We start from the raw sequence: 18795 nt of genomic DNA, 5'->3' as shown, positions 1-18795 counted from the left end.
TAACAAACAGGTTTACTTAAACAAATACTTACTCATTAATTTTGTCAATACACTTTCCATGGTTAAGGCACGGATGAGAAGCACATTCATCGATGTTTATCTCGCAGTTGATGCCAGTGAACCCAGCAATACAATCGCAGTGATACTCATTAATTAAGTCATGGCATGTTGCCCCATTTTGGCATGGAAGAGGAGCACATTCATCAATGTCAGTTTCACAATTTCGACCAGAGAATCCAGGCACGCAGGTACAACTGTAGTTATTCACAAGGTCGTTGCACGTGGCATTATTTTTACAAGGCATGGACAGGCACTCGTTAAACTCGATATCGCAATGTGTACCAGTGTACCCCGGGGTACAGTAACAAAGGTAGGTTCCAAACATGTTTTGACAGATACCATGTGCACAGGGTGAGGTTTCACATTCATTCACATCTGATTCACAAAGTTTTCCTGTTATTCCTGGTGGACAATGGCAGGCAAAAGCTCCAATACCATCTACACAAGTACCATTCACACAAGGGTTGCTACTGCACTCATCAATATTCAAAGAGCAATCATCACCTGTATATCCTGTAGGACAGCTAAAAAAAAAATCCAAAAGAATTTTTAGACCAAATTGGTAACATCTCTTTACTATTTAAACAGGGTGCGCAGCCAAATCTTTCACAAAAAAATAAGCACTTTTTAAGCACTCAAAAAATATTTTTAAGCACTATATACATTAACAAAATGCAAAATAATTTTTTCATGACCATGATAAAATAACGAGTTTCTAACAAAAAACTCTTTTCTTGATTACATTAACCAACATTAAATGATAAAGAGATTTTTAGGTTCAATATCAGAGGGTGGAAAATAAAGCCTGAAATTGAGAATATCTTGCAAAATGCAGCAGAGTTTCTCATGAGAGTGCAATAATCTCCCTGAACCCAGCTCAGTCGACGCATGCGGACTCGTAATTATTTCATCAAACATGTAAAATTATTGGCGCTTTCATACTCTAAGGACCGAATGTAATTGTGGTCGAATGAATTGTTAAAACGTTGAAGAGAACAATGTGAAAAGCACGCTTTTGCATAATACATGGCGAAAATAGACATAGTAACGAAAAAAAATCTCATTTTTTAAAAGGGAAAATAAAGCACATTTTAAAAACACCCGATGAAAAAAAGCACCTTTTAAATAACGAAAATCGAAAATAAGCAATGTTTAAAAACGCTATGTACCATGTTAAAATAAGTTTTGAAATAATGAGAATTTTTGAAAATTTAAGAGTAGGTAAACAAATCAAGCATTTAAACAGTGTTGTCTTCTATAGGATTTATAATATAGTTATAGGAGTTGCCTTCCTTTTATTAATATGATTAAATATGATACAATACCATCAGTTTTACTTTGAATGACTTAAAAAAACCCGATATTTTGTGAGTACCAAATTGAAAAAGATTAATAATTTATATAAAATCTTTTCCCGCTCAAATTCCACAGAACTACTAAATGTTTGCTACTTCTTAAGATTTTCACACGTACGAAAACTATAACAGAAATTAAAATACAAACTTTACAAACAGAAACTTATTGCAAAAAAAAAAAAAAAAAAAAAAAAAAAAAAAAAAAAAAAAAAAAGAATTACTTTTTAAGTCATTAACATTCATCTAAACATAAATTTATATGCATTTTAAATTGGCTTATAAAAAAGAAACAAAAAACTAGTTTAAATAAACTTTTGTTAATAATATTAATTTCTTTAGTTTAATTACTGCATCTACTATATGAAAACAAAATATTATCAATGATTCTGCTAGAATTTTGAAAAGGCCCCCTCCTTAGAGACCTCTTCTGTGTCCCTCTTTACTAAAAACTGGTCCTTATTTAGAATATAAATTCTTTTCCTTTTTATCCATCTATTACTTTTCGAATTCAAAATTATTCTATCAAATGATGAATTTATAGCGAAAACCGGGAATTTCAAAACAAGAAAAGAGTTATACTTGAACAACCAAGGCTTTCAAATAAGACTGATTAAATACATGCAACTGCATAGGGAAAATCATTGACGCAATGCAATGTGACATAGCATCACCAAAATTATTTTAATTTTTTCTTTCATCTACTAATAGAGAATAAAAAGTAACTTTTATAGATATATATATATTTAAATTTTGGTTATAATTTTGCTTACACATTATTTATTTATTTTTTAGCTGGAGAATTTTTTATTTCCTGGAAAGCGTCATTTTTCATGTTGTGTAAACTCTATGATTTTGACCGTATTTCATGCATTATAGTAAGCGGAATCACTGATTATGCAGTTTCTTTCCTACTCAAAAATTTAAATTTACAAAACATTATAAACTTGCAATAAAGTTGGAAAATAAATACAAAATCAATACATAAATATAGCTTTGCAATCAATACAGTTAAAATTAGTTAAACAATCCATTACTAAAAATGACAATTAAAAGATGCTTCACATTCCAAGATATCTTTCAACTACGTAGGTATATTCAACTATATATGCATAGCTGCCAACTTGTTAAAAACAAAAATAGGAACACAAAGCATGATAAGCCAATCAGGGGAAATTATAACAGAAAGTGTAAAACAAAATATCAAAAATTAAAATATTGGTAGCAAAATATCAATTTATAAACCATACACGCTTCATATCTAACATAATTTTTGAGCCAACAGTTTTAATTAAATTACTTATTAATGAAGAATATCACACCTTTATAATAACTATTTAAAAAAAAAACTTACTTCTTACAAGAATCACAATATTGGATTTTTAAATCGCGTGAATAGGTATTGCTTACATTGGATTTTAAAAACAAGAAAATACAATTTGCTATATTGTAAGTCTAAATAGCGTAAATAGGAGTCATGATGTACAATTATTAAATCGCCTGAATACGAATCGCATTGCGTAAATTTCAAACCATCTAAATACCAAAATCAATGATTGGTATTAAAATAAAGTGAATAAGAATTGCGATATAAGCAGATTCTGACGGAGTTCCTAATATTTAAAATGTTGAAAATCAACCAAATCAAATCAATGTAAGAACCATAAACGTCTCGATAGCATGATTTAGCAAAAGTTCAAAATTTTGTCAGATTATAACTTTCCGATGCGCGGAACCCTGCTTCCAGTTTATAGACCTGCCCTGGGTTAAAAGAAAATTGGCATTAGGAGTGAAAAAGCGCTAGATTATCGAAAAATCAGAGCATTTCGACTCAAAATCATATTTTTGGAAACAAAGCAAAAAATTCAGAACAAATACGATTTAATCGGAACAGATGGCAGCTATGTATATGCATATAAAAAATTCCAATTGCTAAGAGTTTAGGAATATTCAAGAAAAAGGATTACCGGCATTCATATGCATTGGGTTTATCGACACATATCTTTCCAGCTGGACACTGTATTCCCACACAATCATCAATATCTACTTCGCACTGATCTCCAAGAAATCCATTGGGGCAGATGCAGGTGTATAAATGGGACGGTATATTGGTCTGGCATGTGCCACCATTGGAACATGGGGTTGAGCTACAGGCATCGTAAACTTCATCACAGAATTTACCCATGAAGTTCTCGGGACATTCACAGGAGAAATCATTAATCAGATCTGTGCATGTACCTCCATTAAAACACGGACTGGAATCACATTCGTTTATGTTTATATCACAGAAAACACCTGGAAATAGAGAATTGTTAAGTGATCAATGCAATACATAAAAAACTATGACAGGGTGCATAGCAAAATTTTTGAACAAAAAATAAGCACCTCTTAAGTACTTTTCAAGCCCTCAAAAATTATTCTTAAACTCTTTATTTTTTAAACAAAATGCAAGGGGATATTTCCGTATCATGATCTGTTGTACCAACTACAATCGCCAAGGTGCCAAATAGATTTCAGATTTCAAAATTGCAAATTTATTCGAAACATGTCGCTGAAATCCGCTATACGGAAACAAACACAAAAATATTCAAAATATAATAAATCTATGAAATAAGTTTGAAGAAACTAAAAGAACAAGAGGAAAGAAAATAAAAGTAGAAAAAAAGCACTAAAGTTCCTATTATGAAATACCTGCCCATTAAGGGAAATAGGCTATGCATACATTCTTTAATAATCCACTATAACACTACCATAATATTCATGTTATTAACATACTAAACTGTGTTTTCTTGAACATTATTAATGTAATTAATTATAAATACATTATTGTTAAACATAAGCATTTTTAGGTTAATATTATTCGTAACAAAAACTTTTTTAAAAAATAAAGTATCTTGATGTGTGAACGTTTTGCTATTTAAAAACATACAGGGTGTGCAGCCAAATCTGTCAACAAAAAATAAGCACCTTTTAAGCACTTAAAAATATTTTTAATCACTATATTCATTAACGAAATGCTCTATACATTAACAAAAATAATTCTCAAAGTTTTTACACGATCATGATAAAATAACTAGTTTTTGACAAAACTCTTTTCTTGATTATATTAGCCATTAAAAATGATCCAAGAGATTTTTCTGTTCTATTTCGGAGGGTTGAAAATGAAGCTTGAAATTGAGAATATCTTGCAAAAAGCAGCAGAGTTACACATGCGAGTGCAATAATCTCACCGAACTCAGCTCAGTAGGAATCCAAAGTATTTTATCAAACATGTAAAATGATTGGCGCTTTTAAATGGTACTGACAGAAGTTACGCCAAAATGGATTGTGGTTGAATGACTTGCAAAAACATTGAATAGAACAATGTGAAAAGCACGCTTTTGCACAGTAAGTGGTGAAAATCGACATGGTTAAGAAAAAATTCTCATTTTCGAAAAGGGACAATTAAGCTCATTTTAAAAACACCCAATAAAAAAAGCCCTTTTAAGAACTTTCAAAAAACGAAAATAAGTACCTTTAAGCACTTTTAAAAAACGATATCACCACATAGACAAGCAAAACAGTTACCAAAGTAATCATAAAATATAGTATTTCTTATGAAACAGAGCTCCAACTTTTGAGTTTAAAAACAAAAGAGGGATCTAAGTTACCTTCATATCCAAGATCACAATGGCAGGTAAAATTGTTGAGGGAATCCACACATTGACCATACATGCAGGGGGAAGAGAGACACTCATTGACATTCTCATCACAATTCTTTCCCTCCCAACCAGGAAGGCACTCACACAAGTAGTCATTCACCTGAAGTAAACATCAACAAGGCATGCTTTTTATATAACACAAACATGCAATAATAAAGGGTTTCAAGGCATGGAGATAATGATTATTCATGCAATTTTTAAAACTTTTATGGCTAAACTAATAAAAACCAAATTGTTCATTATTTAATTAAAAGCAAAAAATAGTATTATTCATAAGAGTTTTGTTATGAACTACACAAGTATATAATACTTATTTTCTATTTTTAATTAATCAAGTAGATTTCAGCCAGAATGCTTTAAAATTCTAAGTTAGAGGTAATGTGAGAATTAAATACTTACTTCCCCCTTATCTCTATTTAGTTAAGCTTTTTCATTTGCAGCATTGCACATGAACAAGTTTGGTAATGTCATCTGTACAATCCTCTAAATTATTCCTTATTGTTCCCGATTTCATAAACTGCTTAAGTTGTTTTGCTATATAAATTTTTTCTAATTACGACATTCTTAATTATGTTTATTCGCAACAATAAAATATTTTCTTTAATATCTCTGCAACAATTATTCCGCAGACCAGCCAACAGGCAATTTTATTTTATTTTCCTTAAAAATGAGCAAAAGCCTTTTGAAAATCAATTGTTACTCTTATTTAATAAAAGATAAATTATACATTCTGCTTTTTAATACTAAAGTGCATCAACGTGCAAAAGTGCTTGGCTTGTCTTAAGACACATTTTAAAGGAAAAATATTTTGGTAATGATATACAATGTTTCACTTTGGTAAAAATGGGTTAATTAAGTGCACATTTTTCTGAGACATTTAAGAATTTTTTTACATTAATAATATGTTAAGTAAGAAAGACTTGCTAAAAAGAAACTTTCTTAAATGCCTTAAAAATTTCAGTAACAACCATATAATTTTATTATTTCTTGAAATTTTTTAAACAAATATTCTTAAAAACTATAATCATTTAAAGCTTAAATAATGCAAAAAACAAAACAAGCAACAAAAAAATTCATAATAAAAGAAATCCATGCAAAGCATTATTATAAAAATATAACTTGATATATTTCATACACACACATTAGAAAATTAAAATCAAATGCATTAAAAAAAAGCAATAATTTTTTTTACTCACCAAGTCAGTACAATTTGAATTATTATTACAAGGATTTGGTTCACAATCATTAATGTCAACTTCACAGTTGATACCAGAGTAGCCAAGAGCACATTCACAGGTGTATTTTCCAGGGCCATCCACACAGCTAAGAAGTGGAATAAAACAATATTAATAAAAAAAATATTCTAACATTCTACAAAGTCAAATTCAGTATCTTTAAACTGTCCTAAGACACTCACACTACACTTTAAAATAAATAATATATTTTATTAAGTATTGACTTTAACGAATAATCGATACAGGGTATCTGCTACATTTTAGATTTTCAAATCCATGACTACTTCCAAGAGTTTTTCATGACTTAACAAAGTTACTATTTTCTCTGACAAAAACACAACAATAAATTTAAAAAAAGCATTATAATAACATTCATTGAAATGATAGGTATAACCAAATCTGTTATACTCTGCATCTTCATATTTATAGATTTTAAATTTAAAAAACAGAGTTAAGAAAGAGTTGAAGCAATAAAATTGCTGAAAAAGCAAATAATACAAAAGCAAATAATTTTTTTTTTCTGCAGAATTATATTCTAAAGATATTTTTCTTGTTGATGCGAAAGGAAAGAAATATTAGTGATTTTTCCGTTCTCATTTCGGAATTAAAAAAAATTCAAGAATGACTGGCTTGCTTCCGCTAGAATTTTAAAATAAAATAAAAAAAATAAATAATAACAAAAATTCTGAAATCCCAGAAGTTTGAAAGATAACTTGCTCTAGAAATGATGTTTTCTTTAAATTTTTGAAAGAAAATGATAAAATTTTGAGAAAATATAACTGTGAGTAGGGTTTTTGTTACAAATTCAGCTACTCGGAACAACATGAAATGGGGGGGGGGAGAGTAATTTCCATTTTAAAAATTACATTTTTCGGCGAGCCAAATCCATGACTTTCCATAATTTTTCTTTTTCTTTTTTAAAGTTAAAATCATGACATTTATTGACAATTTTTGTTCAATAACGAAATCCATGACTCTCCAGGTGCGTGGATACCCTGTCCATATAAATCTCTTGTTTACGCAAAATGTGGCAACCTTCTTAAACTTGAAATCGCACTTCATTGCATTTAAGTCTTAATCCATCAAATTTTTCATTACACAAGAGTATCAAATCTTACATACCTTTTATTTTAATTTTTAAGTCATTACAATAAAAAAAGAATTTTAATAAGCCAGTTTTAAGAGGCATAATATTAAATTTTTTACAAAATACACAGAATTCTTAAACGGATTTATAAATGTTCGTAAAAGAACATTAGGTAAAAAGTTTTCAATGCAATGAATTTTTTAAGCTAACCCTTTAACTGTAGACCCTGAAATCCAGTTGAAGAAAGTCAAAGAATTTTGCAATTATGCTAGAGGGTTAAAAGAAATGAATTTACAATTTCTATAATAAGATTGTAAAAGTAATACTTAGTTGATTTAATTGGTATGCTGTTCCAGAGTTAATTTTTTTTTTATACACCAGAATACCAAACAAATAGCATAGATTTCATGCATGTTTGATGTTAAATATTTATTTTACGTATCCTTTTTACGGATTTTACTAAAAAAGGAGCATTTATCAAGTATAATGATATCAGAAACAAGTTTATGCTTAGCTACTAAACCATTTCACAAAACAGTGGTTCTGAATTCATTGGCTATTGTTCTGAAGTGGGCTGTAAGCTGTTGAAGATATTTCCTTATGCGTTTTTCATATTAATTCTTGTAAAAAATCAGCCACTAATTGTACACATACGTGCACCACTTATACTATAGATAATAGGTGTATTTGTCATAACATTTTTAATTTTACATTTAGTAATTAGTGGGCCTCAAGTTTTTCTTAATTCTTTTCTTACAAAATTTGTATAGTACACAATTAAAAAGAATGACTATTTGAATAGAATATTTGAGGCAGGAAACAGCAGTAACAAAAATAGCAAAACAATATAAGCATTTTGCAACTTTAAGACATTATTTACAAATGATAAATTATGTCTACAACTTAAAACAGGGGCGATTGTAAGCCAGCCTTAAAAAACCTGAAAATTTCTTGACTAAAATCATTAGTGACACATTTCAAAAAATTTATGTCTTTAATTATGTATAAGTTTACTTTTATCTCTAATCACATTTATTATTCTACCAGAAAAAACATTTACAAATGAAAGAGGTGCTAGTATAAATTCTACTTCTAATATTTTTAAATAAAATGTACAAGAATTTTTAGATAAAAATGTGATCAATGGTTTCCGGAAACTTCTGGACCTTGGATTTCCAGATCTTTATTAGCGAAAAATACAGATTTTTTTAGGAGCACAATCATCTTTGTGTATATTAGAAGATAGCTTTTAATAGTGAAAAAGTATTCAAGCAATAATTTTAAGAAGAAAAAAAAACGAAGCGTTTGAAAAATCAGATAGCTTTTTTTTTCTTCCTTGATTGAAATGGAAAACTGATATGCTAATTAAATTTTAAAAAAATAATAATAATTGGAAAAAAATAATTCAAACATTCATGTGATGTTAAAAAAGAAGCTCGTAACATACGTGGCACTATTTCGACACGGAGACGATTCGCATTCATCAATATTGACTTCACAGTGGCTGCCCACAAATCCATCTAAGCAGGTACATTCAAACCCATTCAGGAGATCATGGCACGAGCCTCCATTTAAACAAGGCCCCTTTTCACACTCATCTATTTCTTGACAATGAGGTACAGACCCTAAAGAAAATTAAATTAAAAAGAAGATTAAATCGAACATAAAAAAATGGACATTTTCCCCTATCACATCAGTTGAGTTAAAAGTAATAGGAAATTTCTTTTATTGACATATTGTTTATAAGGGAAGGTTGAGACTTAGCTGTTAAAATGACATATTAAATATTCAACATTTATAGTTAGGGTGATCAAAAATGATTTTGAAATTGATTCATATTTTTAAAAAATCCAATTCAACATGTTTATTTTGATCCCTGATTTAATGGAAAGTCAGGTTCTTCTTCCAACTGCACAGCAGCCTAACAAGCAGTTTCCATCTGTCTCAAAAAGAGGCTAGGTTTCTCAATCTATTTTCTAACAGCAAAATAACTTGGGCCTTCATTGGATTAATATACAGGGATCTTGGCTCAGTAAGGGTTCAACAAGCCGCTATTAACCATTATTGGCATATTATATAGAATTGCCTAATTCACCAAACATTTTATATTCATTATTCAGTCAATATAAGCCCCATATTAAAACTTCTAGACAACCCAATATTGGTCCCCCAGTGCACATTCATAAAGGACCCATATTGAGCTCAAACGGAGTCGTAAAATTGTTGCTAGGGTTGCTATACTGGTGAACCAGATATAACTTAGAGCTCTATCGACTTATAAGCAACCCCAAATTACACAAATAATCTGCAGTAATAGGCTGAGCAATCTATGGAGAAGCTCTGAAAATAGCGCCACGAGAATTGTCTCCTTTTAGAACCCCAAACGGTCACGTCCCAAAGGCAGACCCCCCCCCCCCATTAGAAGGCTCAATAAAATCGAAAATGGCCTGAAAACCCTAATGATTAGAAATTGGAAGGGAGTTGCGTTGGATAGGAGGCGCTAGCATTCGCCAGCTGTTGAGGCAGTCACGGGCTGCAAGGGGCTGTTGCACTGACAAAGAAGTTTTTTTTAAAAAAAGTCGAGAGATTTCACAGTTTCTTTCTCCAGAAATATAATTTACAAATAACCAAAAAACAATAACTCACCCTCATATCCTGGATTGCAAACACATGAAAATGTATTCACACCATCAACACAGTGACTATTTGCTGGACAAGTGACGCCGTTACAGTCATTAATATTTTCCTCACAGTTCTTCCCAGCAAAGCCAAGAACACAATGACACAAGTATCCATTGAGACTGTCGATGCATTGACCATTATTCTGGCAGGGACTGGACTCACACTCGTTCACCTCCTGATCACAGTCTTTGCCCCCAAAACCACGGGGACAGTCGCACATGTAATCACCATAACGGTCAAAACACTGGCTTCCAGTATAACATGGCTTGCTCTCTTCGCATTCATTCACATTTTCTTCACAATTAGGCCCACGGTAACCTAAATAGAAATAATTAGTTAATACTAATGGCACAGAAACCAAACATTTTAGGCAATCATGTTTACAAGACCATGAAAACTTTTTTTTTAGAAACATCAATGGATTTTATAGAAAAAAGAAAATTGTATTCTCACAAAGAAAGGTAAAATTAAGATCAAAATTGTCCCTTTTATTTTACACTGCTAACAATAGAGCAGAATTAAAAAAAAAATTTGTTTTTGGTCAGAGAAAAGTCGTAGCATTCTTAACAGTGGCTAATTTTAAAAATACAGTGGAGCATCGTTTATAAGACGCCGAAGGGACCACTGAAAAACGTCGTATAAACGATAACGTCGTATAATCGATTTTTACTTTTAAAACTGAAACTAACTCTGTTTTCAGTTAATTTTAATGTTTAACGGACTGATTTATATAAATTTTTAAATTAGACAAAGCAAAACAAACAAATAACCAAAGAAGAATAATTGCAGTGAGCAATTAGAATGTATGTTACCTTTAATTATATTTTCTTGCTATTAGTCTCTACAATGCTTTGAATAGCGAGTTGAACTTACTGCTCTCTATGATGCAATTTCAGATTTCTAATCACGGCCAAATCTAATTGCTGAAGCGCACTTGTGCAATTTGCAGGAAAAAAGGGAGCTTTTACATTTTCCAAAATAATTATTATTGATGGGTGCGCTGAATATTGGTCGATGAATAGCAAAATTTTTCGCTTTTGCCTCTTCATAACATTGTTTCAGTCATCGAGTAAAAATTACGGTCGTCATCCAAGCATTCTTGTTGGTACCCTTTTCTGTATCATTCAAGTTGGCAAATTCCGCCCTTTTTTAAAATACACAAGAAAAAATAAAAAATTAAATAAACGTGAACAAAATCTAAAAACCGACGTATAACCGATTCTGTGTGTCGTATAAACGATATATTTTTACATTAAAATGAATAGGAATGATTTGGGACCACACTAAAACGTCGTATAAATGTAAACGACGTATAAGTGATCGTCGTATAAGTGATGCTCCACTGTATTGCTGATAATAAATGGTTGACTGAATGTAAACAATAACAAGCTTCCGAAAGCCGGAAAAAAATTTCAAAAATTTCCGGCATACCCCTCCACTTATGTTATCTTCACGAGGCAACAGATTGTAAGCCTAAAACAAATGTAACAAAATTAATATCACAGAACAAAAAAAGTGTGAGGTTAGTCATGTTTTAAGCGTTCTCTTATTTTGGTATTAAAATAGCGCTGTTATTTTTTGTGTACCACCGAAGAAAGCTCGATTCATCAAGCTTCCAAGTTCAGTTGTTGTTTGTTTCCTTGAAAGTTATATTGAAAACACTACAAGTTTAATAACATTGGATTGTGATGACCATCTTGTATCACATTATTAAAAATTAATTGCTTCCCAAGCCATCACCTAATTATAATTTTTAACCATTAACCAGTGTTTTCAATACAGTGCGAGAACGCGAGAATCTCGCATATTTTTTTCTTTTCTCGCATTAAAAAATTATTACCGCGAGAAATTAGCGCATAGTATAAATAAAATTTGAAAATTCGCGAATTTTGGAAAAAGCTTCGAATTACGCCATTTAGAATAAAATCCGTTTCACTTTTCTTCCTGGATCTTTCATTATTTCCAACATCTGCCCCGTTATCTAGCTTCCCTATTTACCAGTATTGTTCAGAACCTTTTGGAACGACAGAACACAACCACGGGATCCCTTTCAGAACACATTTCTCTGCAACTACGTGTTTATAACATACGTAAGGTTTCTTCATGTAAGATATTCAAATTTTTTATGTGCTAATGTAAGATGGACAAATACCTTGTAAAGGCAAAATCTTCTATGATGATGCACCAAAAATATTCAATGCTTTAAAAAATAGAAGACGTTAAAAATGTATTATAATTAAAGAAATGATTTTTATTTTCGAGAGTTTTTGTGTTTTTTTAGTTTTTAGAAATCTCAATTAACTTTTTGAAACCTCATGCTGTTTTTGAGAAAGGGTGAGAAATTCTCACCCATTTTTTTTCTATGATGAAAACACTGCATTAACTTATACTTAAAACCTTAGCAAATGACATATTTTGATCTCTGTGAACAAGAATAGCAAATTTTATAAAAACTATATTATTTTTTTAAAACACAATTAGAAAACCTCGTTTATAGAGTTCTTAAATTTAATTGAAGTTGTCAAATACCTAGGAATTCAGAGCATAAAATATTTATATATTTTACATTTTTAAAATGTGTAGCAAAATATTTTTTTTTGAGTCACTTGTTTGTAAAGCATTGTTAAATGTTTGCAAGAAATTTGAGATGTTGAAAATAAAATATAATTTTTTTAATGCAAAGCATTGAATATTTTACAACTGAATTTTACTACTTTAATTTTAAACTCATAAATGCAGAAAAATAAATAGAATGAATTGGATGGCCCACTTGATTCGAATAAGTGATGACAATACAATAAAAAATATATTGATTTCAGACCCAATGAAACAAGAAAGAGAGGAAGGCCACGGGTGAGATGGTGGTTCGGTGGAGTCTGATTTTCTTGCAATTAATGAGAAGAGTTGGAGATTAAAGATAAATCGGAAGTCGTCATGGAGAAATCTTCAGAGGAAGGCATTGGCCCACATTAGGCTGTCTAGCCAACTATGATTATTATGATGATGAATCTTAGACTCAGACTGATTCTTATAATAATTAATGGTACGAAAATTAATTAACAACCATAACCTGATAAAGCAAATTTTAAAAAATTTTTTAACAATTAGATGAAAAAATATATTTTTCAATAACAATATCTAATTACAAAAACGATTACTTGTAACTGATTGAAAATAGTTAGCATAGAATGAGAATAGAAAGAAGCTTACCTGTACCAGAGCAGTCACACGAATAAGAGTTTATTTCATCTGTACAGGTACCATTATTCTGACAGGGGAAAGACTGACATTCATCAATATTCAGTTCACAATCTACACCAGCAAAACCTTAAAACAGATAAAAATGGAATGTAAATAACATTAAAATTGATTTTGTATAGGCTTGCTAATATAGTGGGGAAAATAGTCAAGTCAAGGTTGAAAAAAAAATCCCCAAAAATGCAGAAATTTAAAATAACCTGAGTAATTCAAATTATGAAAGAAAAGAGGAAGAATATTTTAGCCTCACATCAGGTAAGGCTGGTACCGTAGCAAATGGTTAAAGTTACATAAATGGTCATTATCATTAATTATTATCATAACCGGCGACTATTAACAATAAATAAGCTTTTTGGTAAATAAGAAAACATTATGTACAATAATCCCATTAACCGGTTATTATTAATAATGCTTTTATATTTCCAATGGCAAAGGAAAATGACAAACTCTTATAAGATTAGCAAACAACAGGGAAAAAAAGAACAAGAGAAAAAAGCCAATGTCCCATCAGCAGATGTCGAGCGCTCCAGTATCAACTCACCTCGGAACCCCCACACAGAGTCCTGCATCCCTGGTCCTGTCCAAATTCCAGTTCCTGTTCATGATTTCCTCTCTTCCACAAAGTGGGCATTATTATTAATAATTGTCAATTAAGTTTAGTCAGTCTGATTAATTTGGGATATTTATCGAAACTTCAACTCTTAACGTAATTTATATACGTCTACATGCTGTTGCTGTGATAAATCTGTTGTAGATGTAAGTACAGTTAAAAAAAAAAAAAGATTACATGAATTTACTTGTGTTTAATGATTTTACTTGTATTTTAATTTATAATTATGACTATCAGAAAGTTTAATTTTCATGTATCATTATTTTTATTAATGAATAAGAAATTTGTGAAATATAGAGTTCATAAATCTTAATATCATTACAAAATACAGATTTAATGAATTGCATAAAATCTGATACAGATCATGGATTGATTTTAATGCATTTATTGTTAAAAAATACAATTACAGCAAAGGTTTACATGCTATAAAATATAACTTTTATGTCATTAAGATAAAAAAAATTTTGATATTTCGTAACATATTTTTTGTATTAAGAAATTTTGTATAGTTAATCGAAATTGCAAGGCATTTTTAAATTATCCCATTGACCAAACCTCTTTGCAATTTATTAATAACTGGTAAACGGAACTTCTGACAGATTACTCACTTCAACCGACTTACCTTGTTATTAATAACAATAACCAGCAACTAATTACATTGACCGTAACATATATATTAGCAGAATTGTGGAGTATAAGCAATTTTGACTGCTCTGAAGTTAAAAATGACTAAATGCAGGGTACGTAGTCAGATTTTTCAACAAAAAATAAGCACCTTTTGAATACTTTTTAAGCACTCAAAAAATATTTTTAAGCACTTTCAAAAACAAAACAAAAAATCATAATTAGGATCTGTGCAGTAAAAAATTTTTTTCTTCCCATCGTTTAAAATTCTTTATGAACTTCTTTATGAATTAATAAAATTCAAAAACATTTTCACAAACTTCACATAATCATGATAAAATAACTAGTTTCTGATAAATATTGCAGATAAAAATTGAGGAAATCATGCATTTTTTGTAATTTAGAACGACAATTGACACTGCAAAGAAAAAATCTCTTTTTAAAATATAGAAAATTAAAAACTTTTAACAAACCCCCGAATAAAAAAAAGCACCTTTAAAAATTTTTAAAAATGTAAATCAAAAATAAGCACTTTTTAAAAACGCTACGCATCCTATAAAGGTTTTTGATTCTGAATAGTTAATAATTGACTGTTAAATTTCAACAAATCAAAATTACCACATTTGGTATAACTGTTGAGCTGTTGTACACAATATTTATTAAAATTAATTTGTTTTCACCTGTTGAACACTTGTAATATAAAAATGAATTAAAAATAAAATATTACGTTTATTTTTAATGTAAGTTAAGCATAAATAAAAATACTTAAATTGAGAAATAATCAAGTAATAATCCAGTTTTAATATTTTCTTAGCATTCAGGTAAAAATCCAAAAGTATAGAGAACAATTAAACTAGTGATATTCTTATTAAAAAAAAATTTATGTAACAAGCAAATGAAATTTAAATAATTCTTACAAGATGAGTAATGATCAATATGAATAATAAAACAATTTAAATATCTGTTGAAACAACAGTTGAAATTTCGTCTAGAAGAAACCTATTTCTTCTAGAACACTGTAAAACACAAACTGGACAAAATGGAAGAAACTAAAAAAGAACTGTACACAGATTTAGAAGAAAAGCTTAAACTTCAATAAATGAAATTTAATATAGTACAGGAAAGTTAAAACTTCTTCACGTCTAACTTCTAAAAAGAAAATTTTTTACAGCAATTTTAAAATCTATAGTTTATATTATTTAAGAGTTAGTTTGAGAATTCATACTAAACAGTATTAGATTAAAAAATTAGTTTGCTATTGGTAATTATATATTATCGCATATATTTAGTATATCGTTTTGTTAAAACAGTTTCTTCCTTTTCTTCAACTTAAAGTTGAAAGAAATCCCTATTTTTTCGGGGTGGTTTTTCCAATGGTTTTATTGAAAACTTGTCATAGCTGATTTAAAGACATACCTTAAAGGCATACTTAAGAGAGAAATTACCTTGAGGACATGTGCAAACATAACCACTTCTTGACTGGTTAATATTACAGGTGCCTCCATTGCGACACGGCATAAAATCACAAAATGTGTTGTCCACCATTGTTTCACAGAAGGTACCAGTAAATATAGGGGGGCAGGCACACATAGTACTGTTACCAAGACTATCTTCTTGGCAGGTACCACCATTTTGACACTGATTATATTCTGGCTTATCACATAAAGGACCTAGAATAACAATAAAAATTATTTTACTAAATAAAGGAAAGAAAACAATTTTAAATAATAAAAAGTTAAGGAAATAGAGAGTTCGCCTCCCAATGAGGTGACTATCGGGTTCAAATCCTGGCAACGGCTGGTTGATTCTAATTCTGCTCCCGGCTCACACTGGCCACATTACTAACATAAAATACCCTCAGTTGTAGGCGGATCATGGGTTAAAATTCCCTTGCCTTCGGACTAACCACGAGAGGTTTTTCACTCCATGCAATGCAAATCCGGGTTAGTTCCATCAAAAAGTCCTCCATGAAGACTAGATTGTACCAATGTTTAATCCAGGAGAGGTCCCTTGTCTTCTGGATTTGGTTCAAAGTTACAATGCTACAGGGTTGCACATTGATACTCGTAAACCTAGAGTTGAGTCGGCTATTCAATATCAGTTATAAAATAAAAAACTCATTACATAATTTTTTGGAAATTTAAATAAACTTCTGGGAGACTTAACATTTTAGAAAATATTAATTATACAGTATTGTATTAATTCTTACCACAGAGTAAAAGTGTAGGACAAAAAAAAAAAAAAAAAAAAGTTAAATTTTTTAAAAATAAAAATTTTATTAATTGTATAAAAACTAAAATTAACATGTAAAATGATAAATGGAACAATGTGAAAACCACGCTTTTAAGAAATACGTACCGAAAATTGACATGGTAAAGAAAAAAAATCTCATTTTCGAAAAGGGAAAAATTAAGCACTTTTAAAAACACTCAACGAAAAAAGCACCTATAAGGGCTTTTAAAAAACGAAAATAAGCACTTTTTAAAAACGCTAAGCACCATGTTTAATGAAATTCTTGAGCAAAGGGGAGAAAAGTACACATATTTACCAAGATCAATATCACAGTTTGTTCCGTTGAATCTAGTACTACAAACACATCGGTAATCGTTCAGCATATGCACACATTTGCTGTGTTTGTGACAGGGCTGATAAAAACAAGGATCAACCAGGTAGCCATCTGGAATAAAGATAAAAATTTAATTGGAGTCATTCAGTGGCAAAAACATAAAATTTCCCCAAAACAAAAATCCACATAAGAGCACGAAATACAGCGGAAGAAAATTTTCCTCGCAATTCGCTTTTTCTTTCATTGCTAATTTAAAGTGTAGAAAAAGTGAGTTCAGAAAAACCTAGAGTAAACCATGAAGTTTCAAATGCTGAAAAGAAAATTTTAAAATACACAAATGAAAATAAATTACGAGATGATAACTTAGAATTACACCACAAAGAAGTTCTCTTCTAATAATTTGTCAACCATTTTAATATTTTTAAATTTTTTCACCAGCCCTGTGGAAGAATTTTTTCGGGCTTTCTGCGACAAAACTTTCTAGCACTAACATTTTTCTGCAGAGGCTTTTAATGCAGTAGAGAACCGATTATCCGGAACGATCGGGACTATCGCTATTCCGGATAACTGATTTTTCCGGTTTTCTGAATCGCTACAAAAAGTCGTTTTTTTTAGTGTTAAACCAAACTAAAAAAAAATATTTGGAAATAATCTTAAAAATAAGAAAAAAACGATGAGGTAATACACTAATGATTATTTCTGAAATGATGGTAAGGTAAACATCTTTCAAAAAAGAAAGAAAAATCCTAAAATCTTAGGAAAAAAAAGTTTTTTTTAAAAAAATTGCGGGAAAATGTATCGAATTTCGTTCCGGTTTTCTGATTTCCGGATAACGGGTTCTGTACTGTAATAACAAAGATGTATGTTACTAGGCAATTTAAAGTAACAAAAACGCTGTGTTTACAAAAAAAAAATATTTTTTTTTTTAATTGAATAATGTAATATACACTTCTCTTCTTTTATTATTATCATATGTACGATATTCTAGCATTTTGTTGGATCATCGCATTTTGTTGCAATTATCACATTAAAAGAATTAAATATCATGGATTCTGTAGCAGTAATCACGCGAAACGGACTTTTCAGAAAGGGGTTACTCAAATGCATGTTTCGTTTCAAGATTTGATTGGTGTAATAAATAATACCGCAAAAAAAAAAAAATCGGGTTTTAAAAACTATGTGGAAATCAAAAGCAATAAACTGCCAAAAAAATCGATAGAATCAGTGCCTTAAAAAGTAAATGATCAAATGCGCAGTTCCAATTTCCCCATAGCGCCTGAAATATATCAGGATATCTAAAAGCCACGTGAAATGTCAATAACTGCCGAAAATACAATCAAAATGGATTCACAATAGTATCGGCATAAATTGAGAGCTTCATAAAGTGGTTATTCAACTCTTACGTGTAAATTTCTGTGGAAAAGCAAACCAAAATGTTTCACTTTCCAAAGGAAAAATCTTTCTGCAAGATCTCTGTAAAGTTTTGCGACAATGTCGCCGCGAATCTGCCAAGGGGTTTTTTCAGCAACTGAAACTTTATGACTTACTTTAAATGTGCCTGAACTTAATTTTTCTTTCTTATAAATTAGTAATAAAGGAGAAAGAGAATTTGAAAAGAAA

At 30.1% G+C, this 18795-nt stretch overlaps 1 protein-coding gene across 1 annotated transcript in view; it reads right to left on the bottom strand.

Annotated features, from left to right (window-relative positions):
* LOC107453618 (cell polarity complex component crumbs) overlaps positions 1-18795 on the bottom strand; it is a 118566-nt gene that overhangs the window by 28813 nt on the left and 70958 nt on the right. Inside the window, exons 3-11 of the mRNA XM_016070499.3 lie at positions 17158-17286; positions 16055-16279; positions 13328-13444; positions 10082-10435; positions 8883-9060; positions 6310-6436; positions 5063-5213; positions 3380-3707; positions 33-584 (exon numbers count right to left, since the gene is read on the bottom strand). Coding sequence (XP_015925985.1) covers positions 33-584; positions 3380-3707; positions 5063-5213; positions 6310-6436; positions 8883-9060; positions 10082-10435; positions 13328-13444; positions 16055-16279; positions 17158-17286 — 2161 coding nt within the window. The remainder of the gene's footprint in view (positions 1-32; positions 585-3379; positions 3708-5062; positions 5214-6309; positions 6437-8882; positions 9061-10081; positions 10436-13327; positions 13445-16054; positions 16280-17157; positions 17287-18795) is intronic.

Source organism: Parasteatoda tepidariorum, chromosome 8, assembly GCF_982258835.1.
Source record: "Parasteatoda tepidariorum strain Cologne lab strain chromosome 8, Ptep-v5.0, whole genome shotgun sequence".
NCBI lineage: Eukaryota > Metazoa > Arthropoda > Arachnida > Araneae > Theridiidae > Parasteatoda > Parasteatoda tepidariorum.
The sequence above is the reverse complement of the archived record's forward strand: the minus strand, read 5'-3'. Positions and strand labels throughout refer to the sequence as shown.